The sequence below is a fragment of the Macaca nemestrina genome, chromosome 9 (genome assembly GCF_043159975.1).
Source record: "Macaca nemestrina isolate mMacNem1 chromosome 9, mMacNem.hap1, whole genome shotgun sequence".
NCBI classification, from domain to species: Eukaryota; Metazoa; Chordata; class Mammalia; order Primates; family Cercopithecidae; genus Macaca; species Macaca nemestrina.
In genome coordinates this window covers 29,748,306-29,773,143 of record NC_092133.1, presented here as the reverse complement: position 1 = coordinate 29,773,143, position 24,838 = coordinate 29,748,306, and the positions used below count along the sequence as shown (strand labels likewise).

Below are 24,838 nucleotides of genomic sequence, written 5' to 3'. Positions count from 1 at the left end.
GTGAGCAAGGAGGACTCAACAGAAATGTCTCTCTGTAAATATAAACAATACTTGAAGCTTCCTTTCCAAAAACATTTGCCTCAGCTGACCTTGGGACATATTTCCCTGGCCTAGTTATAAAGACCATAGTCTCAAGGGTAAAGCCACTAATCGTCTCTTCCAGCCAGCAGCTTTTCCTGGGCTGGGATCTGTGTCTTTCTTGTCTTTTTCAAAAGAGTAATGACAGACTCATCAGATTTAGGAAACCGAAATTGCTCACAGACAGAAAACGAAAAAAACAGTGACTAGCTAAACGTACTGAGCCTTACCAAGCCTCTCCTCATCTCAGGTCAGGAACTGGGTGGATCCCTGAAATATATATAGTCTTCATTCCCAAACAAACTCAGCAGTCATCCAGCTGTCAAAGAAACAATGGTTTTGCAGGCCCTGCTTATCATGTTTCTGGATTTGCTAAGAAGGACCACTATGAAAAAAAGGAGGAAACATTCAAGCCTGCTCTCTCTGCCTCTAAACTATAACACCATCACAATGATTTGTTTTTGTTAAGCTTTCATCTGTATGACAACAGAAAGTGCCAAAGGATCTAGGGTTTCACTCTCATTGTAAAGCACCTTTAGTCTCCCAGGAGTCTATTAAACAGAACTCAATTTAATCACACTGACCTCCCCCAACCAGAGCAATGTGGGGGACTAACTCATAATTGATAGAAAAAAGAGTTTTCAAAGACAAAACAAATATAGTACCATATGCAATTCTTTTTAAACATATAGCACTAGGCAGACACAAGTTTCTGCTGTAAGCATTTTCTTTTTTTTTTTTTTTTTTTTTTTTTTTTTGAGACGGAGTCTCGCTCTGTCACCCAGGCTGGAGTGCAGTGGCCGGATCTCAGCTCACTGCAAGCTCCACTTCCCGGGTTCAGGCCATTCTCCTGCCTCAGCCTCCCGAGTAGCTGGGAATACAGGTGCCCGCCACCTCGCCCGGCTAGTTTTTTGTATTTTTTTTTTAGTAGAGACGGGGTTTCACCGTGTTAGCCAGGATGGTCTCGATCTCCTGACCTCGTGATCTGCCCGTCTCGGCCTCCCAAAGTGCTGGGATTACAGGCTTGAGCCACCGCGCCCGGCCAGCATTTTCAAAAAGATATGCCAAAGGTTCCCCACAGATCATTTTGAATGGAGGAGTCTTTTAGTCCTCAAAGAGTCCTTAAGTCTCTCTCTTTACTTAATTATAGCTATCACAGAAGAGCTGGCTTCACGTGAAAAATATGGTCTTCGCTAAGCTTTAAAGTTTCTTTCCAAACATGCTGATAGAATCATCCGCAGTCCTAGGAGGTCAATTTGGCTTTGAGCTGCCTCTAAATGATTAAGTGGGAAGAAGGTCAATCTTGCTGTCAGCCGACAGCTGGAGCGCTGCAACTGTTTGAAGCAACCTTGGCAAAGAACAAAGCAGCCAGTCGTGACCTTTTCCACCTTGGTGTTTTCTGAAACGATATCCCTCATCTTCCCGTATGAAACCATGGGTCACTGGGCACATCAGGCTGTTGCCCAGAAGAGATAATTAGGACCACAAACAAAACTGAGAAGCAGTGGTCATGCCTGGGAGGTCAGGATGTGACTCAGTATCTGTTCCACCAAAATCAAGAACAACTTATGTTATCTAGCAAGGGTGTTCACAGCAGCCTTGTTGGTAATGGCAAGATTAGAAAACATCTAAACAGTCCAGGAACGGAGAGACTGGTCACATACATGATGGTACATGTGACAAAAGACTGTAGGGGCCAACCTATATGTACAGCTAGGAAAGAATCTGTAAGACACACGTCAATGAAAAGTGAGGTGTCTCATAGTATACTACGCCATGCTAACATCTGTGTAAAACAGAAGGGGTTACAATGACTTCGAGTACATGTAAGCACAGACTATCTCAGAAGGATATTCCAGAGACCAGTACTGGTGCTTGTCTCAGGGGAAAGGGAGTGAAAGGGAGGATGGGAAAGAAATTGACCTTTACCTTTACACTTTGTGGGACAATTTGAACTTTTAAAAATCATTCATTCCTTCAATCAGCAAATAATTACTGAGAATCTGCTTTATGCCAGCCCTGTTCTAGGCCCTGGGTAGACAGCAAAGAATAAGACAGACAAGGCCTCTGCTCTCACAGAACTTAAATTCTGATGGAGGAACAGGCAGGCAAACAAAGACAGACCAGTGATGTCAGATACAAAAACAGGGTGTAAGAGTGAGGGGCCACATGGCAATCAGAGCAGCTAGACGGCCAGGGAGGGCAAGGAGGGACATTTAAGCTGAGATCATTCCCTGGTGGGATAAAGAATATAAATAAATGAGTCATGTTACAACAACAAAAACAAACCTAAGACCTGTAATGAAAGGGAAAGCCTAAAACCAATGTCTCAAATAATTCTTAATTCCAAGCAATACGTCAACACCAAGCAACCAAACAAGTTACCTGAGTAACACTAGGAGTAAAAACATGGAGATAACTTTCTCTTTTTTCTTTTTCTTCTTGGGACAGGGTCTCACTCTGGGTGACAGTCAGGGGTCAGGGTCACCCAGAGTGAGACCCTGTCTCATTTTTACATTTTTAGTAGAGACAAGATTTCACCATTTTGGCCACGCTGATCTCGAACTCCTGGCTTCAGGTGATCTGCCCACCTTGACCTCCCAAAATACTGGGATTATAGGTGTGAGCCACTGCACCCAGCCCCTCCTTTCTTAATCTTATTATGCTTAATATTTGAGTAGAAAAAAATAATAATAGTCTAAGGTCCATAGTACTAGGTTGTTAGTATTCATTGAGATGGATGTTTAATCTCAGCAGAAGCCAAGTGACAGGGAAGTAGATAAGAGGAGGTAATTATCCATCCAAGATGATTTATTGATCAGCAAAATGATTCTTGAACTTGAACCATGGTTTTTAATGACTTGCTCTGTCTTTTTCAGAACAAGACTAACCTATTGTGTTTTAGGAGTTTAAATAAAGACCGAGCTGTATTCAGTGTCGTTTATGAGTAAAATTTCAAGGAACACTTAAGTAATTTTCTATTTTTCAATTTTTTATTCCTCTTAGAAAAAGTTATCTCAGTTAGCCAGGCAAGATGGCACATGCCTGTGGTCCCAGCTACTTGTGAGGCAGGAGAATCATCAGCCTGGGAGACAGAGTGAGATTGTGTCTCCGGAAAAAAAAAAAAAAAAAAAATTAAGGAAGGGGTAGGGGCAGGTCCAGCCTTATGCCTCATTTCAAGTTCTTAGTGGTCAGTGACCTTTCCACAATAGAAACAATGTGTGACAGAACCATCCCCTCTGTTCCCTGGGTCAACTCTGTGAATCTTCACGCCACAGTCACTTTCACCCACACCTGCAGTTGCAGATCTAGGGCAGGGAACCAGAATTCTCACGCGGGCATGCTGCACTCACTTGGTCGGAGCAGGCACTGTGAATCACAGGCTGATTGGCAAGGCACAGCAAAGACTCCACCATTTCCAGCTCCTGCTGGTAAAAGCTCTGCACTCTGTTCTCCATGAGGAATTCTTTGGCTTTTTCACTCAGCAAACTCGTGAGACTGGGGAGGTCCAGGGCGCCTGGATTGCTGCGGAGGGAAAGTTATTAAAGAGCTCTGCAGAAAACCATCACCTTTGTTCCTTTTTGGTGTATAAAAAACAGAAAGTTAGCTAGAAAATGCAACACTATATTGGGGTTTGTTTTTCATACAGAGTAATTCATACAGTGAACATTATGTGGTTGTTTAAAATGATGAGGCAGAACTACAGGAACTAAGATATTCATGATAGATTAGGAGAAAAAAAGTCAAACTGCAAAACAGCATGTAAGGTATGGTCCTATTTTTATTAAAAAACAAATGGAAACCCACTAAATCTATGGGTGAATATTCACGCTTGAGTAAGCACAGAAGAAACTAATTTAAAAAGACACACATTGGCTTATGAACATCGGTAATCTCTAGGGAATGGTGCTGAGGCAGGAAAGCGGAGACAGGAAAATGGAGAATTTTCACTTTTTATAATAGTTGTGCTTTTAATATACTTTTTTGAATAGATAATATATTCATGTTAAAAAACATTAAAAGATAAGCAGTGAAGTCTCCTTTCTATCCCCTTCCTGTTCTATCCTTCGGTCCCCACCCCCCAGGGAGCTGCTGTTACTGGTTCTCTGTGTCTCCTCTCACAGTTCTTTTATGCATGCATTAGCAAATATGCACACATTCTCATTCCTCCTGGGTTGTTTTTCTCCCATATAAAAAAGTAAAATCATCCCTGGTTGAGAATGACTGGTGTAGGTTTTTTTAGAACAGGTTTTTGATTATGACATGCTATGGTATCATATTTTGATTATGAGGTGACTTGCTACAGTTTTCTTCAGGTTTCTTGCCTTGGAGTTCATTAAGCTTCCTGAATCTGTGAGTTTAAAGTTTTTATCAAACTTGGAAAAATGTCAGGCATTATTATTTCTTCAAAGTGTTTTTCTCTGCTCCTGCCTCCACTCCTTCAGTGACTCCAATTACACACATAATTTCCTCACAACCACCGTAGGACATCTGTGCTATTATTCTCTTCATGTTACAGTAGAGGAAATTGAAGCACAGAGCGGGTTAGAGGGCTTGCTCAGAGCTCCACAGTGCGTAGGTGGATGATTCGGGATTTGAACCCAGGCCGACCCCAGCATCTGGGCTCCCGCTGTTTCGCTTTCCTGCCGTAGTCACGTGCTCAGCAGTGATAAGGCACCACTTACCTTAGTGCCTCTTCTTTCTCTAGGGCTGAGCTGCGAAAAGGCTGGTCATAAATTTTCCTGTAGATAGTGGGCAGCTCAAGCATCCTTGCAATTTGAATGTTCCACACTGGGTCGTCCACTTTATCTAACAAGTGACCAGAAAAAAGATGCCACAGAAATTGCAAATTACATTGAGATCAGTTCTTTCCCAGGCCCAAACTCCTGCTAGGACAACAGTAAATGAGGTGCTGGGTGGGCCTTCTTCCTTGTGAGTGCCCAGGGATCACAGTCTAGATGCACTAAATAGCTCCCAGTCATCCTGCATGAGGGAATGCGATGCCCTAAGTGTCATGGGCTTGGCCAGGGCCAAGGAACCAGGAAAGCACATCAATGTATTGATTCGTCTCTTCCTCTGGTGGACAGCAGGGGTTGTCCTTGAGATTTCCAACTGAAAACCAGCTAGCACAGTGCAAAGGGGAGATGATGGGGAACTGTCATATTTCTGATTAGTTGTTTTCATTTCAAGTTAATGGACTTAATGGTGTTCAAGAAATTTCTGGCCAGGCACAGTGGCGCACAGCTGTAATCCCAGCACTCTGGGAGGCTGAGGTAGGCAGATCTCTTGAGCTCAGGAGTTTGAGACCAGCCTGGGCTACGTGGCGAAATCCCATCTCTATAAAAAATTAGCTGGGTGTGGTGGCGCATGCCTGTAGTTCCGGCTACTCAGAAGGCTGAGGTGGGAGAATCTCCTGAGCCCAGGAATTTGAGGTTGCAGTGAGCTGTGACTGTGCCACTGCATTACAGCCTGGGCAGTAGTGTGAGACCCTGTCTCAAAAAAAGAAAAATAAATAAAGAAAAAATTTAAAACTTTCCATTATTTTGAAGAATGTTCATATTCTGCCCTAATGCACTGACATTCTGAACTTGAAAGTGCTTTGGAAACTCTACTATGTCATCCAAATAAACTTGCCAACCATATATAAAGTAAATAATTCATTTTCTTTCCCAAATTATAATTAGCTGTCTTCAAAATAAAGAAATGCTAATTTTCTAAAGAAAGCATGTTAAACGATGTAATTCACTCATTAAATAGAGTTATATCTTAACTGAACTTTTTGAAAGTTTGACTTCCAGCTGAACAAGAGGTTTACTGGATGCACATCCAGAAAAACCACCAATTTGGTAGAAATATCTTGTGCTTACAGTAAGCAGTGGCATGAATCTCTCGCTCTTCTCTGTATGTACGGATACTGCCTCTGACTCGGATCGTGTCCCCAATCTCTATCTTTGTTCTCCGCTCAATGGTCTCTTGTAGCTTCTTAAGTTGCGAGGTTAAGCTGAGCTCTCTTGCTGCACTTGGAGCAGCTGTAGTTGTTTAGAGCCAGAGGGAAAGAGAAAAAGTTATAACACAATCACTCTACCACATCTGTGAGACAGTTTTAGGGTAAGACCAACACAATATGCTTATTTATTCTACTTCTGAGTAATTCTTCTACTGTTGGAAATCCACATAACCTTTTGGAGTCTTCCACTGAGAAAAAGGTATAAACTGTAATTATTCAAGAGTGGGGTGAAGGGAATAGAGTCTAGACTGAGGTCCAGAGGGCAAGTTCCAACAGACTCCAGGGCCTTCTTTCCTGCCCTGCATCGCCAGTGCAGTCAAAGGGCACTGCATGGCCTTGAAACGAATTCTGTACAATGAGTTCAGCTAGGCGTGGTAGCAATAGCTTTAAACAACCTTTCAAATGTCCTTGTGAGGAGACTTGTCCCACCTGAGTGCTCAACATCCCCATTTCTCACCTCTCATCTCTGTTGGGAAACTAGGCTAATCTCTCTGTCTCTCTCTCAAACACACACACACACGCACACTCACACTTTCTCTCTCTCTGTCACCACTTAAAACTATATACTTGAGCAACTTCATGATGAAAAAAACCCAATGTACACTCAATTCTAAATAACTTCTATCACTATTTTACTTCCAAATTGTATTAAGTAAGAAGAATTGTCACGAATATCTGGGTACTACAGGTGCTGTTCTAAGGACTTTACAATGTATTAGCACATTTAGTCCTCGCAACCACTCCTGCTTATTATTAGCCCCATTTTAGAGATGAGGAAACTGAGTCACAGAGAGGTCAAGCAACTTGCCCAAAGTAAAACAGCTAGTTAGAGACAAGGCTGGGGTTTGAACCCAGGCAGTCTCTAGCTCCAGAGCCATCCCACTTATCCCTTACTCTCTGCTGCCTGCCCCAGGAAGATACTCACATTTCCCAGTTACAGCTGGTGGGTGCAAAATACTGTGTGTTCTGTTTTCTTCTAGCATAATTTCAAATACACATATGTATCCAAAGAAGCTACACAGCCAAGCATTTTATGTTTATTAGAGACGGGGTCTTGCTATGTTGCCCAGGCTGGAATTGAACTCCTGGCCTCAAGTGATCCTCCCACCTCAGTCTCTTGAGTAGCTGGGATTATAGGTACAGTTTTATAATTTTTTACTTTGGTTTTTTTTCACTAGCACTGTATAGGGACAGTACAGCTTAGCCATTGGCATTTGGCTATTGGAGTCGGAAATGAATCTCAGTTTACCTCCTACTAGCTGTGTAACCTTGGACAGGCTGCTTAACCTGCTTCACCTCACTGTGCCTCAGTTTCCTTTCTACTCTTATACTTCAGTTTCCTCAATTATGAAATGGAGGTAACAGTAGAGTCTACCTCATACACAGAGTTGTTGTGCATGATCTAATTGAATACTTACATTCTGCACTTAGCACAATTCCATATTTATAGGAAATAATTAAACGTAAGCTATTTGTGATGATGAATAATTAAACCTTCTAGAAAAAGTATCTTGTGTTTTGGGGGTCTTTCGTTAGAGACTATTACTGGATAAAAAATTACAAACTGGTTTACAGTTCATTACATACTGTCAGAATGCTTGCCAGAATAAACTGATCAAACCCCTGTTTTAGACAACGTTGTCAGCAATGCATGCATGCTCACAACTCCTACACCAGCTTCAGTCATTTGGATTTTTAATACCTTAACAAATACATAATTATTCCATACATCTTATTTTGCTTTTAAATTGCAAAAGAGGCTGTTTTTATACAAGATGATCTACTCTCTGTATTTCTTCACAGAGAAGCCCTTCATCAAAATCAACCTAATACAATTTTGACAACTGTGGCTCTGTAACGTGCAGAGGCATTAATTTTCCTTGAACACACCTACTATACCCAGGGAAACAGCAACGTAGGGAGCACAGAGAACTCTGTGCATTCAGTAAGTGATAGGTAGGAACCTGGATGCAATCAGCATTACTGCTGCTCAGAGCTTACTGGGTTTCTTCAAAAAATTCCCAACTGCTACTTTTTCAAAAGGCTGTCCCATCTGCATCCCTATCCCCAGGTCCTCTTCTACTTAGGCTGAATTTTAAAGGTATTTATACATCTCATTGCCATTATGCAAACATTATAGGTGATAGTAAATGCTTCACGTAGCACCACTGAAATGATCGGACTGATGGTTGTCCTGAGAACAAGAGGCCCACCTTTCACTTAAAGGGTGAGCCAAATTGCCGAAAGGAGGTTCAAGCTGTGTAATTTAATGAATATAATGAGAAGACTGGAGCCTGACAGAACTTCACTTTCAGCGTCTATTCCATCATGAAAGAGAAATCCCCTTTAACATTCTAATACTCAGGGCCAGGAAATCTTAACTTTGCTCATAGGCCAAGTCCAAATGGTACATTCAATGTGACATTTATAGGAGCTAATATTATATTCTTTCACTTTAATGGACTGGAACATGATTTTGACTCAGACTAAATTTTGTTTAAAAAATTAGTCTTTGCTGGCCACCTTCCAATGGAAAGCTTTTAAACTAAGGGCAATTAAATAAAAAGGAGAGAATGGGCTAGTTGGGAACAATTCAAAGACGATGAGAATCATTTTTAGGTTTTCTCCTTTTCTCCTTGTACTCTTACCTTCTCGTTATATTTGCAAAGCAATCTTAAATTAAGGCTACCCACTGTGATTGTTCATTCATTTATCTACTTATCGATATTTTAAAAATCTGACTCTCAGTATTAATAGCCATTTTGTTGATCTAAAAAATTACTAAGTATAAGAATTATATATTCCTGATGATGCTATTTCTTTAAAAAGAGTTAATTTTGAAAACTGAAACAATGACTAAAACAGGGGTCTCCAAACTATAGCCCATGAACCAAATCCATCGACAGCCTGTTTTTAAAAATAAAGTTTTATTGGAACACAGCCTGCCCATCTGCTTATGTACTGCCTGTGGTTACTTTCCGCTATAATGGCAGCATTGAATAGTAGAGACACACAGATCATAGGGTGCACAAAGCAGAAAATATGGCCCTTTACAGAAAAACTTCGCTGACTCTCCATCTAGAACAAGTACGCATATTCAAACTACACCTTCTGACTAAAGATTGTGACAACAACCAAAAATCTGCAAATGATTTTAATACTGCTACAGTTTGATAAAAACAAGTTTGAATGTTTTTGCCCCCTCAAAATCTCATGTGTTAGAAATTTCACCCCTAATGCAACAGTGTTGGAAGATGGGGTCCAACAGGAGGTGTTTAGGTTATGAGAGCTCCACTCTCATGAATGAAGGCCACTATAAAATGGGTTTGCAGAAGTGGTTCTCATTCTCGTGCTCTTCTGCCATGTGAGGAACAGTTCTCTTCCCTCTGGAGGATGCAGCATTCAAGGCACCATCTTGGAGGGGGGACCTGGACCTTACCAGACACCAAAACTTTGATCTTGGAATTTCTGACCTTCAGAATTATGAGAAATAAATTTCTTCCTTTATAAAATCACCCAGTCTCAGGTATTCTGTAACAGCAGCACAAAACAGATTAACAAAAACACCTCAGACATACATAAAAATCCAGATACCTGATTGTCTCACAGGTTTATTTCTTGCCTATCAGATATCTGCCTAAAAACATGTGGTCTCCCTTAAATCTACCTACAAACCTTCCTCACCAAAGCAATGCCATTGATTTAGATGTTCCCAAATTAGGGATTAGAATTCCAAAGTTACATGAAACTGACGGCCAAATTCTAAATGTAAATACATCAGAAAATTAAGCAAATGAGCATTCCATTGATCAGTACAGTCAAAGTACAAAGCTGAGATTCTGACACATTACGGCAAAAAAGAAGAAATGACCCCAAGCATTAGATATTCTTATCATATATAATGCAAGTAGATAGATACTAGATGCTAGATATTAGAGCAGACAGTGTTTACTGAATAACCCCACTGTGTATGGCACTATACTGTATATGTTGTAAAACACAGAAAAAACAAGCTTCCAGTTTTCGTAGCTTCTCTAGAACCAAAAACCATCACCAATATTGCATGATATTCTTTCATATTATGAACTTAACTTTAAAAAGTATCTAAAAATTGGGCCAGGTGTGGTGGCTCAAGCCTGTAATCCTAGCACTTTGGGAGGCTGTGGCAGGAGGATCACTTGTGTCCAGGAGTTTGAGACCAGCCCTGGCAACATAGTGAGAACCTGTCTTTAAAAAAAAAAAAAAAAAAAAAAAAGTATCTAAAAATTATGAAAATATATTCAAGCAATACCAAATGTTTCAGTTATAGTCAATGTGTTCACTATACAATTTTAAAGTTCTTTTAATTTATATTACTTACTGGATAACTTCCAAAGGAATCCTATCTTACCTTCTCAATCTTAGAATTCCTGGTATTATTTGTTTGAACACAGAGATTTCAAGAAATCTGGACCATGGCAGCACAGAAGTTAGTGGCAACCATGTGAGAGAAACAGTCATCAAAATGTTCTTTGGTCAAGTGATATGGCTGGGACAAGGGGAATCAGACTTGGCTAGCAATTAGGCTAAGACGCCTTGACTTATGTAATAACGGGCATGGTAAAAATGAACTGCTGAAATGAACAGGGGTAACCTACTCACATTCCTGTAGGCTTAGGAAGAAGTGAGCACCAAAGAGATGGGAGAAAGAAAAGCAAGTGGCTTTCCTATGGCATCAGTTTTCAGAGCAGCCAAAGCTCTGGGTATAGTGCTTCAGGTAGATCAGTGTAACTCACCAGCAGATAAATGTGAAAATTTAGTCCTGTAGCTGTTTTGATGAACTACATTGAGTAAAATCCATTAGTTAGGTGAAAAGGAATGTGGCAAATAAAATTACCTGACACAGACTCATTATTCAACTTTTTCCAGCAGATGCAGTTTATAACTCCAGTGCTGTCATCCACTGCAAGAGAAAAGTAAAAGGGTAGAAGAGAGATTTGGGCAAGGCTGGTGATTTAGCATACTGTCATTGCATTCAGCCATACTGAAAGATGACCTCTTTCAATAGCCTGGAGAAGCAAATCCCTTATCAAACTCTCCTTCCACTTTTGAAACAACCTCTCACTGTATATGAGTATAAACTGCTTGTCTGCACAACTCAATGTAATACACAAGCCCAATAGGATATGGTCAGCATTTCACTTATCCTACCTCAAGGTACTAATGATTAGTACCCTCAAGGGTACCCTCATGATGCTTGTCTACACCTCTGTACTAAAAATGGTGGCCTTGGGAAGTTAAGTGCAAAAACTGAATGACTGCTCACATACAAAATCAGCCTTTCTCTCCCACCCTGAAACAAGAGAGCATCGTGTGGTTTGTGGTTAGAGGCACACGCACTTAGGGTGCAGCCTTCTGTCACAGTCTCTTTGCTAGCGTGCTGACTTACCAAGACAAAGCGTTCCAAGTCATTTGGCCTGGGTTTCTCTTTGTGAAAGATCTTTTGCCCAGTCCTCACCACTGCAGGGGATGTAAGGAAAGCCAAGCACATCACAGAAGGGTACCGTTTTATTTTCATAATAGAAAATAATTATATCCTGGCCACAAAAACAGTACTAGTCTGGCTTATGTTATTCCTGGTTTATCTAATTTTTGCAAAAAATCAAACAATTCCCATTGCAGTTATATTTACAACTATAGAGGAATTTGGAGATGTTTGCTAGGGAATAACAGGCATTTCTCTTTGCTTAATTTCTGACAAACTCAGAACAGAGGTTGCTAAGCATGGGGTCAGTGGGTCTCATAATTAAAAAAAAAAAAATCAACTAGACTGTTGTAAAAGCACACATAATCCTGAAGAAATCTAAGGCAAAATTTTTTACTGCTGGCCTAAATCCACGCTGAAGAAAAAGCCAAAAAGAGTACTTCCTATACTAAAATAAATCCTAGATGGGTTTCATTTCATTAAATACAAAAGAGGTAAACTTAAGATGAGAAGACGATATGGGTGAATACCTTTAACCCCGGGTTTATAGTGGGTGAGGAGAGGCTTCTTTAAGCAGACTCTTAAAATCAGAACTCATTAAAGAAGTCTGATAAGTCTGACCACCTAAAAACTAATACTGGATAGCAATATTCCAAATGATAGGGTCAATGATTTAATATAGGAAGAGCTCATAGGCTGGACATGGTAGATCATGCCTATAATTCCAGCACTTTGGGAAGCCAAGGCAGGAGGATCACTTGAGCCCAGGAGTTTGAGACCGGCCTGGGCAACACAGCGAGACTCCATCTCTACCAAAAAAAAAATTAAAAATTAGCCAGGCATGGTGGTATGTGCCTGTAGTCCCAGCTACTTGGGAGGCTGAGGGGGGAGAATTGCTTGAGCCCAGGAGTTTAAGGCTGCAGTGAGCCATGATCATGCCACTGCACTCCAGCCTGGGCAACAGAATGAAACCCTGTTTCAAAAAATAAAAAATAAATAAAGAGCTCATATAAACTAATAAGAAAAAGATCAAGATCACAAGAGAAAAAGTGGCAAAGAAAAGAATATGTGATTCATGGAAGATCTATAAATGGCCAATAAAAACACGTCACTATGCTAAGTTCACTAGTTACCACTAAAAAAAGCAAGTATAAATAATTTATCAACAATGAAATTGACAAATATTAAAAATATTGATACCCTCATATGTTGATAGTGGAAGTATAAATTAGTAACAAATTTCTAAAATTTAAATCTTAACGAGCAAGTTTGGAAACATGCATCGGATTGTGAAATGTAAGCCAGGTGCGGTGGCACATGCCTGCTACTCGGGATGCTGAGGCAGGATTGCTTGAGTCCAAGAGTTTGAGGCTGCAGTGTGCTACAATTGTACCGGTGATAGCCACTGCACTCCAGCCTGGGCAACACTGTGAGACCCTGCCTCTCAAAGTTGTTTTTAAATGTACATATCCTTTGACTTAACAATTACTTCCAGATAAAACAAAAATAAGTACACAGATACACACATCTTATGTAAGGCTGTTCACTGTAGTATTCTTTATAATACTGACACTTGGAAATACCTAAATGTTTATAAATATGGTTAAAAAAATTACAATGACGTACTATATGAGAATAAAAAGATATACATGGCTCATTGTAAAACAGAAATATATAATCCAATTTATGTGCAACATTAAACAGTGTATTTTCACAGAAATGATTTTAAGACATTAAATACTAACAGCAGTTTCTCTTGGAGTGTGGGGAAGGAACCCCACATTCAATGTATACGTTGACTGTTAAGCCTAATTTCAGAAACACTGAGAAAGAAACATGTACAATAGTACTAAGGAAACAGGCATTTCTATATTTCTTTGATACTGGGAACATGTTTAGAATGAGGAAGGATGTTCACCCAAACACTGACATTGTTTTGCCTGATTTATAGTGTTTCACATGATTTTTATATACTTCATTAAAATTGTCTCTAGTTTGAAATTTTATTTTATAATGAGGAAGCACCATTTTAAGAATCCAAAAAATGAATAAGGACATTTTGCGTTAAAAAAAATGCATGACACTTCCAGGCACACCACTTCTCTGCAGTTGAAAACTTGATTTATAATAGAAAGCTAAAAAAAAAAAAAAAAAAAAAAATTAGCAGGCCAGGAGCAGTGGCTCATGCCTGTAATCCCAGCACTTTGGGAGGCCGAGGTGGGCAGATCACTTGAGGCCAGGAGCTCGAGACAAGCCTGGTCAACATGGTGAAACCACGTCTCCACTAAAAATACAAAACTTAGCTGGGCATGGTGGTAAGCACCTGTAGTCCCAGCTACTTGGAAGGCTGAGGCAGGAGAATCACTTGAACCCGGGAGGAGGGGGTTGCAGTGAGCCAAGATCACACCACTGCACTCCAGCCTGGACCACAAAAAAAAAAAAAAAAAAAAAAAAAAAAATTAGCACATGAACATTTGTCCTAGAGAATGTGAGGTTATTCTGTTCTTGACTGTAGCCTTCCAACATTCTAGGTCTAAGCTTGAGCTGCTACCAAGTGTTCTGTGCACTCTGGGCACTGTCACCAATCCCTGGACTAACCAGGTTTGTGATGTCTCCCAGCAGACCGAGTGCCTTGGTGCCCAGAGGTCTGGCTGCTGGAATGCCCCTGAATGGAGGCACCCTTGCAGTGCTGCACAACGTACTCCACAGCTACACAGCACCGCCTGGGCCACTGGCCTTTTGTTTCAGCTGCAGGATGAGTCAGTGTGAGCAGGAAGCACCCCCAGCACAGGCCTGCGGTGAGTCAAGGGAAGCAGAACCCAGACCAGCAGGGAGTGGCCACCTGGCAGCTGGCCCAAAAGCCATGTTCTGCCTGAGGACAGCAAGGAGAGGGGCAGCTCTCCACAAGAATTAAAGTTGCAAAAGCCTCTCTGCTCTCAATAATTTCAGCAGTCAGATGCTTTTTATTTTCCCGAAGCCCACAGATATGTCATGCTCCTCAGACACTCACTCAGAGGGAAATGCTTACTGGAGAAGAGGCAATCATAGTGCCTTCATCTTTTTATAATGGGAAAAGGGGTTAAGCGAAGCTCCTTTAGGCGCAGGCTTAATATCTAGCCTGGTTCTAGGGCCAGGATTTTAAAGTCCTCAAACGGCCTCATTTATTTGATCTGAAAAACAGAAAACTAAAAATCAAATGCAGTTATTTATTTATTTATTTTTTGGTGGGTGGTGGATGGAAGAAAGAAAGAGGAGAGAAAAATCAAACTGAGTTATATGGAGACCACTGAACACACTGGAGTCAGTAAACAGAATGGACCCACAAATCTCCATCAGTGGAATCTTGAGCAAGTTACTAAGCCTTAGTTTTCTCATCTACAAAATGAGTACCTGTACTTTCTATTTCAAAAGACTAGGGGTAGAATAATATGAAATCATGCATATAAAAGTGCTTTGCAAATTGAAAGACGCTATTATTTCATCGTTGGCATTTCGAGAGGAAGCACTCTCCTATACTGCCCACAGTGTACTGCCCACAGCTGGATACACTGTAGGAACTTAGTAAATATTTGTTGAGTTGTCTGGAGAAAAACAGGACCAATATCTTTGGCAAAATAAAGCAGAGAAGAGATTCAGTTTGGGAATGTCTGACAAGGTGATCCTTTTCAGAATTAAAAACAAAAAAATTATATATATATATACACACACACACACACACACACACATATGCTGGGAAAAAGCAGAAAAAATGAGAGCTTTTATTTTTCACATTATTTTATTAAAAGCACAAGATAATACTCTTCAGGAAAATGAGTACATGTAAAGAAATGTAATGAGATTGTATCTACACAAATTATCAATCATGCAGGGACTGCCAATGAAATGCTCTTGGTCACAAAGTTCAACTGCCTTCTATCTTTCCTCAAGAAGAGTAAGAATACAAATCCAAGGCATAGCACAAAAAGTGACAACGTCAATTTCAGCAAAGGTATGGAATTTAAAGTTAAGTTTTCCACAAAATATCTATCTTGGGCTCTTGACTACAGAGAAGCTTGGAGTTGTACAAGGCAATATCTTAAACGCTTAAAAATCAACTCAATGAAAAAATAAGGACCTATTACACTAAAATCACAAGTGAGCAATTCTCTAGTGTCCATAATATAGAAACCCTTTATTAAGCTTCTGTCATCATGAGGGAAAATAAACTTTCTGATAATGGATATTTATCCCTTTGAGTATCAAAAGGCTTTTTGTTAACTGTTCTAGATATAAAGATTTTAAAATTATTTTTCACACCTTCCTGTGTTGTTAAAGAATCTACTTTAACATTAATCTGGTCGTTGCTTTTTAAAGTGATCCACATAACCATATATTACCACCCTTTGCTATTTACAGATATACCCTTGGGCATCAGGTACCCGCCCCCCCGCGCCCTGTCCATCGGTGCTCCTAGGGGGCTGTATTTTAATTCTTCCACGTCCTAGTGCCTCAGCAGCTGTCACCTCACTGAATTCATCAGTATCATTCCTATCCGTTGCCTCATTTTATTCTTAGCCCATGTCTGGGGCTATAAGGGGTACCCCATAGAGAAAGTACATGCCCTTAGTGAGGGTCCCCAGCTACTCTAAACGGCTGGGGCTGCTAAAATCCAACTTTCAGCCCAGAAGGGTCAGCCTTCTACATCAACTTCATTTCAGACACAATTGTTCTTACCTCCATAACTGTAGAAAGCATCTCTTTCTCTCACTCCAACGACGGTTCCCAAGACATCTACCTGTTTTATTGGATGTCCATTATACAAAAATACACCTAAAATTTAAAAAAAGCAAAGTCAACATAATGTATGATCACATTTTCTGCTTCATTAAATGTTAACTTGTAGGGGGCAAGGGGTGTAAAAAAAAATCAATGCCATGCTGTTTGCTGAAATTCTAGACTTAAGAATCAGTCCTTGACAAATGACAATGCCCCAAGAAATTCCAATGTCTTTTCCTCACAGGTCCTAAGTAGAAAGCTTGACATTAAAGCTTGTACTAGTGCAGACGGGAGAAAACCAGTGCTGTCCAACTAGATTTGGTGAATACACCTCTGTGCAGAATGCTCACAAGGGGCCTGAAAACAGTCATTATAGTGGGGGACCAAACACAGGACTATATTTGAAGCAACTAGAAGAAGGAAAGCGAGAGGAAACCATGAGAAAAGCTTATTTGTTTTTTTGTTTTTTTTTTTTAAACAAGTGCTTTTCTAAGAAATCAGCTGCCATTTCTTTGAACTGGCAATAGCATTTTTTTTAAAAAAAGACAGTAAGTAGATTACAAAACACTACCCTTTGGGGCCAGGTTACAACTCCAAAACTTCTCTTTTTATAACTCTGTTTTCAAAACCTAGGCTACAGATGGCGGCAGGCAACTTCCTGCCAGCGGAGAAAGCTGAGAGGGAACCTACCCACTGATACCCAGAGGCTTTCTTCTGGCGTGGGGCCAGGACACAGAGGGGCTGCTCAGAGCAGGGAGTCCCTGATGGTCCCAGGGCTGTCCAGGCTCCTGCAGGGTTTCCCTTCTGCCTGTCCCTCAATAACCTGACCTGAGCTCCCTGCTTCACCTTAAGCTGCGTGCACTGTGTTCCTGTCACCTGCAACTAAAGAGTCCTGTCCAATCTCTTTTCCTGCCTCTTCCCCCCACCCCCATGATGGCTAAATTCTTTACTTTCAGAAACAGGTTATAAACTTTTATGTGGTGATGTCCTTTTTCTTTTTTTAAATTAGACATGGGCATCTCACTTTGTTGCCCAGGCTGGTCTTGAACTCCTGGCCTCAAGCGATCCTCCTGCCTTGGTGTCTCAAAGTGCTGGGAGCCACCACACTCGGTCAAGTCCTTTTTGAAATAAATACATGAATTCTAAACTAAGAAACAATGATCACCTCAGGCATTTGGCCATTCTTCTCCTCACCATGAAGCCTAGTCACAGCCACTATTCTCTCCATTCATGGGGGGACCTGTGGCCTGAATCCCGATGCCCCTTAGAACGCCCAGACTGGCCTCTGCTGATGGTTGTTTCCCTTGTAGACAAAGGGACTGAGGAAGAGTCCAAAGAATGGACAAGGAGCCTCTAAGCCTCAGTTACAGAGAGATACTAGGGGAGTGAGATGTGGTTTTAAGAAATAAGAGGTGGCAAATTTAGCCACAAGCCAGACCCCCTCCCTCCACAGAGGCATGCTTCTAAAGATAACCTTTCAGCTCAACCTTGCAGGCATGAGCTGAAGATGGCAGGAACAAGGAGGGAAGGAGCCTGGGTCACTGTGTCACCCCCAAAAGAGAGTCACCCCCATCCAGGAAAACTTGAATTGAACGGAGACAAAGTGGTTCCACTGAAAATCCATGTTTTTGCTTGTGATTTTTTTAAAGATTGAGTCTCAGTCTGTTGCCCGAGTGGCATAATCACAGCCTACTGCAGTCTCAACTCCTGGTCTCAAGCAGGAGCCCAACTAATTTTTAAACATTTTTATGGAGGTGGGGGTCTCTCTCTGTTGCCCATGCTGGACTCAAACTCTCGGCCTCCCAAAGCACTAGAATTACAGGTGTGAGCCACCGCACCAAGGCCATAAAATTCTAAGATGTAGCCAGTTCCAACCGGCTTCTCCCAAGTTTTCACAATTGAAACCTAGTCTTTTCCATACCACCACTGATGAGATCTTCAGTCCTCTGCCCCTGCCTGCCTGCACTGACCAAACGCAAAAGGACAGGGAGCCTGCAGAGAAGGGAGATCCCTGTGTCCTGTGTAGTCAAGGGCAGGCTTCCTTACGGCAGAAGCAAACTTTAAACCAGGAAAATGAACCTCACCCAGGGATGCCAACTCTACCGCCATACGCCCCACCACTCTGCCTTGGAATGCCTGTGTGCAGAGCAGGGCTGAGGCATGGTGCTGCTTTGGTGGTCTAGGTTTGCTGCAGGGCCAGGTGGCCTGAGCTCCAGGCTGATCTCTGGCTGCACTCAGCCCTTTCTGCCTCCCCAAATGCTCTGTATCACTATTTGTACACTGAGCAGAGTAAAGTTAGAGAGAACTGTTTTATAGAGCAGGGCTGGCCTCTCCCTCCCCTGGCCTATGTGATGATCTATCCTGGCTGCCAAGTACTTGTTTGTATTAGAGATAGACACTCCACAGGGTTTGTTGTGGCCCACAGCACAAAGGCAATCACAGGCAGAAAGCAGAGCCCTTTGGACCCACAGAGGGCCAGCTGTCCGCCACCAAAATGTCTTTCCAATTGGTCGAGAAGCAGCAGGATGCTCTGCTGGTGATGTCTGAAAGTCCCAGGATTCTTTGGGTCTCCAAGGATATCCTAGCATGTACCACTGTCGTGGTTTTAATAAAGAGCAAAAACACTTTCAGATGGGGAAAAGAGTGGAACAAAAGGTATTCTTCCTGGGTTGAAGTCTATGGGAAAGGCATTGAGAAGACTGGGCTAACGGCACAAGCCAATGAAGTCCTCAAGTCACCTCTGATGGAGGCCAGTCATCCAATGCTACAAACTTTGTGTGTGGCAACACTTAATAAAAATCTGAACAGGTCTTCACTTGTGGACACAGTAGACTTTCTTGAAAAAGGACAGAAAAGTGGGTCCTGTGAATTTTCACCTCACAGACTGACAACAATGACTTGCCTTTAAGGACAGACACGGTCACTCAAGATGAAGATGCGACAAAATCTTTCCAGTTCCAAGCGGCTGATGCAAAAAAAAAAAAAAAAAATCTTAAAAGCATCACAGAACAATGGAGAAAAAGATCAGAAGAATTTAACAGACAGTTTGAATTTTAAAACTCAGAGAAAAGCAACTGAGGAGGAAATACACTGCTTAGAAAGAAGAAACTTCTTCAAGTATATAGAAACATGAACTACACGTATCAGATGCACAGCATCTACAAGAAGACGACTGAAGACATGGAAAAAAGAATTAGAGAGCCATTTTCTTCTATCAAAGCAATCTTCTATAAGAAGAGAGCTCAAGAAAATTGGACGGCTGCTCTGTCAACTGAGAGAAAGCTCAATGAACTAAGAAAAGAAAACAGTAACAAATACTAGATAACAGAGTTTATGTTCCAGCCTTTCCCAAGTGGCCCTTGTGTTCCTGCTGTTCCACATGCAGCCCACAGAGGCCTAAAAGCATCAGAGGATCCTCTGGATCATCAGGCCCCCAAGAAGGAGGAGGGTCGAGCTATAAGGGTTCAGGGATCTAGGGTCACAGGCAGGTTGATTCAGATTTCAAGCAGCCAACCCTGAACGTCTGCAACCACAGCAAGACATTTGACTGTTTTCTCTTTTTAAAAGTACTTTTGATTGCTCTCTTTTTAGTTTAATTGCTGTTATTTAATTGATGCTATGTTATTTATGTTTGACAGCGTTAAAACACCTAAGATAATCTTTTTCAAGCAGATTTAATATAATTCTTACAGATATATTATTTCCACTTCATTGTACCCACTAGAATAGGATAAGTATTATATGACGATTTAAATAAACAAGTCACTATTATTTAATCCATCATTAAAGTCTGACACAGAGATATTTAAAACAAGAAATATGACTTCTGTATGTTATCAGCTATTATTAAAAATACATTTTTTTTTTAGACAGGGTCTTGCTCTATTGCCCAGGCTGGAAGGCAGTGGTATAATCACAGCTTACTGTAGCCTTGGTACTGCTTTTCAAAAATTAGACACGAGGTCTCACTTTGTTGCCCAGGCTAGTCTTGAACTCTGGGCTCAAGTGATCCTCCCGCCTTGGCCTCCCAAAGTGCTGGGATTACAGGCATGAGCCACTGTACCTGGGCTACTTTTTTTTTTTTTTTTTTTTTTTTTTTTTGAGATGGAGTCTTGCTCTGTCGCCCAGGCTGGGGTGCAGTGGCCGGATCTCAGCTCACTGCAAGCTCCACCTCCCGGGTTTACGCCATTCTCCTGCCTCAGCCTCCCGAGTAGCTGGGACTACAGGCGCCCGCCACCTCGCCCGGCTAGTTTTTTGTATTTTTTAGTAGAGATGGGGTTTCACCGTGTTAGCCAGGATGGTCTCGATCTCCTGACCTCGTGATCCACCCGTCTCGGCCTCCCAAAGTGCTGGGATTACAGGCTTGAGCCACCGCGCCCGGCCTAGGCTACTTTTTTTTAATGCCAAAACAAAAAACAAAAAAAATCCACAAATCTAAATACCACCACAATCAAATTTCACAGTATTTTTCTTAGTTTAACTCTAAATTCAAATTTTGGGGAGCTGACATTTTGCAAACATTTTGCAATACAATTCTGATGGTAACTACTCAAAGTTAGGTTAAATTTCACAGGTGAAGGGCACAGTCCCCCACAATACTGCCCTCACTTAAGTTATGAGTCCCAAATTTTGTGAGGGTCCTCAGGATATCTGTACTTCTGACCAACTGGTTATAAATTAGGGGGTCCCCAATACTCCCTCAGGTTTGATAATTCACTTGAATGACTCACAGGCCTCAGAAAGGTGCTATACTTATGATTATAGTTTTATCCATGAAGGATACAAATCAGGGCCAGCCAAACGAAGAAATGCCCAGGGCAGGGCATTTCTGTGTCCTCGACACATCACCTCCTGATACACCAACACGTGATTATCAGCTAGGGAAGCTCATCTGACCCTCAGTGTCCAGAGTTTTTACTGAGGTCTCATAAGGTAGGCACAATTAACTGAATTACTGACCACATAACTGAACTCAATCTCCAGCCCCACTCCCCTCCCAAAGAGTCAGACTGATATGATCTAGCTCAAAACCCCAACTCTCTAATCAAACAGCTGGTCTTTTGGGCATAGACAGCCCCCATCCCAAACTATCTAGGGATCCAGCATGAACCACCTGATTCGCATAAATTCAAGTGTGGTTAGAGAGGCCACGATGAATAATGATGATGCTCCTGTCACTCAGGAAACTATAATAATTTAGATGTTACCCTTCAGGAACCAATGGCAAAGGTCAGCGAAATTCTTTATCATACAACACATTCATATCATATTTTATCATTTTTGGGGTTTGTCTTTGTTATTTTGTTTAAGATATTCTTTGCTGTTTAAACAATCCTAAATTTCACGTAGTCAAAAGTTTTGTCTTTATAGTAAATGAAACCAGACACAACAACAAAACAAAAACCTAGGAGTGGAATTCCGCACCCCCCAGAACACTATGGTATGGTCTAAAGCAGTGGTCCCCAACCTTTCTGACACCGGTTTTGTAGAAGACAATTTTTCCGAGGATGGGGGTTGGGGGAACGGTTTGGGGATGAAACTGTTCCACCTCAGATCATGAGGCATTAGATTCTCCTAAGGAGTGCACAACTAGATCCCTCACACGTGCACTTCACAATCAGGTTTGCGCTCCTGTAAGAATGTCATGCCGCTGCTGATGTGACAGGATGTGGGGCTCAGGTAGTAATGCTCACTGGCCAACCACTCACTTCCTGCTGTGCGGCCTAGTTCCTAACTGGCCATGTACCAGTAATGGTCTGTGGCCCCAGGGGTTGGGCACCCCAGGTCTAAAAGTATCCACTCTGTCAGTTGATGTCTGCTTTAACCACGAGGTTTCATTTTTAAAACACCTTGGAAACATTCTCACCAGTGATAAATCAAAGATCACTGGTCCTGTTTTTGTTGGTTTGTTTTCATTACATCATAAAGTCTTTTGCCTACAGGGAGAGTTAAGCCCGTCATGTCCTTGGTACCTGTTTTCTCACCTGCAGAAGATCATTAAGCAAGGAAGCCTAGAATTTGGTGTGAATTAATTTCTTCCTGAAGAGATGAGCTATGAAGAATACCAGACTGGAAAATGGAAAACTGTGGAGGAGGCTGGCTGCCTTCCAAGGGAAAAAACCAGACCATTTCCAACAATAATTAGGAAATAAAGGCGTGGCGAAAAATCTGTACAAGAGTCATTAGCATAAGGTCATCCAAATATATTTGTACATTTAACTGGAAACAAACAAAACCTTATCTCATTAAAACTGTGGATGCTTGAGATTCTTGACTACTTCTAACTCATAGTTTTTTATTCAGAAGGCCCTTGACTGGAAAGCTTCACTCAAAATAGCACAGAAAGTTTAACCAAACTTCTCAAATAGCACAGTAAACACGTGGCTATTTGTGAATTATTAGACAGCTACGTGAATTATTTAAATCCACCCCAAACTATTTGTGAATTATTAGACAGCTACGTGAATTATTTAAATCCACCCCAAACTACATTTGTTATATTTTTAGTTATGATAAGCCTATCTCTAGTAGCCACTATTCTAATACAAAAAAAAAAAATTTAAACTTTACATGTATAATGCCTTTCTGCTTCAACAGCTATTTCTATTTGAGGGCGCACTATATGCCAGGCACTGTTCTAAGCCCTGGGATTACACAGGTGAACAAGACAGATGATGTCCTTCCTCTCAGGGAGTTTATAATATTTTGATTCTGCTTAATTCAAAAGAAAACAAACCCCCATTACATATCAGGAATCAAGAGATTCCATTACACAGGGTTAAGCTCCATTTTTACAAAGAAACCCAAACTTTGCAGAAGGTCAGTCACAAGCCTGGGCCAGGTAAGTGGCACATTTAGGAAAGGAGCCAGGCCTAAGAATATCTGGCCCAGCGATCTCTCCAACAGGAGCAGGGCCAAAGAAAAACAAATGAGCATTTTCAAGTATGAAAGACCCTAAATGGAGGTAAAAAACCTCAGTACAAATGTAACTCCCCCAAACACCTACTTAAAAAAAAAAAAAAGATTTAGACTGTTTTTTTACCTTCCAAATAAACAAACTCATGCGAAGGCCCAGGCTAGGTCACTTTCAAAGCCTGCAGCAGGGAAGGCTCTCCTAAAAGCCTCTAATCCCAGCTTTCTGAGACTTTGGGAAAGGGGGGCAGACGCAGCCCAGGGCATCCCAGGGTGGCCAGCCACATACCTGGCACCTGGCGGGACTCCTTCATGTCCAGGATATCCCTGATGTAGAGTTTTGCAAAGGCTAGAAACACAGGATCCAAACCCCACAAGAGGGAAGGGGTCTCCTCTTCACACCGGCTGGATCCAGGCTGCATCAAGAGGCTGGGCTGTGGCTTCCAGCTAACCCTGAAAGGTTCTGCATCACTGAGTCAAGCATCTAGACAGGACACAGAAATGAGGATGCAATGCGTTTAACGTGGGTCAAAGTGGCACGGCCCTGACGCTGCTCCTAGGTGGGCGTCCAGGACTCCAGGAGGGGTGAACGCAGGGATCCAGGGCCCTGTCAAACTCCATGTCACGGGGCGTGTTAAGAGGCGTTCCTCGCGTTAAGACGCCTGCATTCCTTACGGCTCTCCCGCTGTTCTCCTTCCCACAAAGCACCAACTTCGGAATGGCTAAACATCAACTTTCACTCTGGGAAGATACGTCCATATAGGCGTACCAGAAACCGCTTGGGGTCCCGGGAGGAACGGGCGCCCTCGCAGCCCTGCACGTGTTGGGGCACAGTGGCTGGGTATGATTGTCGCTCTGCCCTAAACTTTCCGCTTTTGGGGATAAGCCAAGAAAAGGACGAAAAATGATACCAAAAAAAATGGACCCACTTGCAGCCCCTCCCGCCGCCTGTAGCTCCAGGAACCCTGAAACTCGGCGCTTCCGGCGCTCCGAGCCGCTGGCGGCGACGGCCCCGCCCGGCGCAAGAGCAGTTGGCTGAGGTCGCCTCTGAAGTTCCGGCCCGAGCCCGCCCCCGGCCCCGCCGGGGACCAACCCCGGTCTCCCCGCCAGCGCATTTCCTTTCTTCTGCAGCGCCTCGCCACGGCTCCTCCCCATCTCTCCCGAAGTCCCGCCCCGTCCCACCCGAAGCCCCGCCTCATCCCGCCGCGGCCCTACCATCCGCTCGGCCCTATCAAGCCGAAGCCCCGCCCCGTTCCGTACCCAGCCTCAGCGCGGCGTACTTTTGGCTCAGACAGCGCTGCAGCCCCCGCCTTCGTCCTAGCCTCCACCGCTGAGGCCTGGGAGCCGACCTTGAAATTCCTGCAGTTCTGACGCCGCCCTTCTAGTCACCTTTCACCCCTCCTCCCGCTGGTGGCGGGACCCTGAACCTGGGCCTTCTAGAGGTTGGGGCAGGATCAGACTATTTTTCTTTTTGATACCTGATATGTAAAACAGACAAAAAGTAAGCCGTGCCACGAGTGCATTGTGACATATTTTAAATGTTCATTTCCAGTTGGCAAGTGACCTGACACACACACTTAGGACTCTGTAGTTTCACTTGGAGATGTCACTATCTAAATTTG

General features: G+C 42.3%; 1 protein-coding gene across 2 annotated transcripts in view; it reads right to left on the bottom strand.

The window, feature by feature from the left end:
* The window catches only part of STN1 (STN1 subunit of CST complex), a 37,236-nt gene extending 12,648 nt beyond the window's left edge, over positions 1-24,588 (bottom strand). The window contains exons 1-7 of one of the 2 annotated variants that reach the window (XM_011735443.3): positions 24,477-24,588; positions 23,506-23,700; positions 16,263-16,358; positions 10,962-11,027; positions 5,946-6,107; positions 4,764-4,887; positions 3,432-3,603 (exon numbers count right to left, since the gene is read on the bottom strand). In XM_011735443.3, coding sequence (XP_011733745.2) covers positions 3,432-3,603; positions 4,764-4,887; positions 5,946-6,107; positions 10,962-11,027; positions 16,263-16,358; positions 23,506-23,638 — 753 coding nt within the window. In that variant the 5' untranslated portion in view covers positions 23,639-23,700; positions 24,477-24,588. Of the gene's footprint in view, positions 1-3,431; positions 3,604-4,763; positions 4,888-5,945; positions 6,108-10,961; positions 11,028-16,262; positions 16,359-23,505; positions 23,701-24,145; positions 24,297-24,476 lie in introns of those variants that run through there. The other variant, XM_011735441.3, reaches the window with a different exon arrangement.
* Between the last annotated feature and the right edge of the window lie 250 nt (positions 24,589-24,838).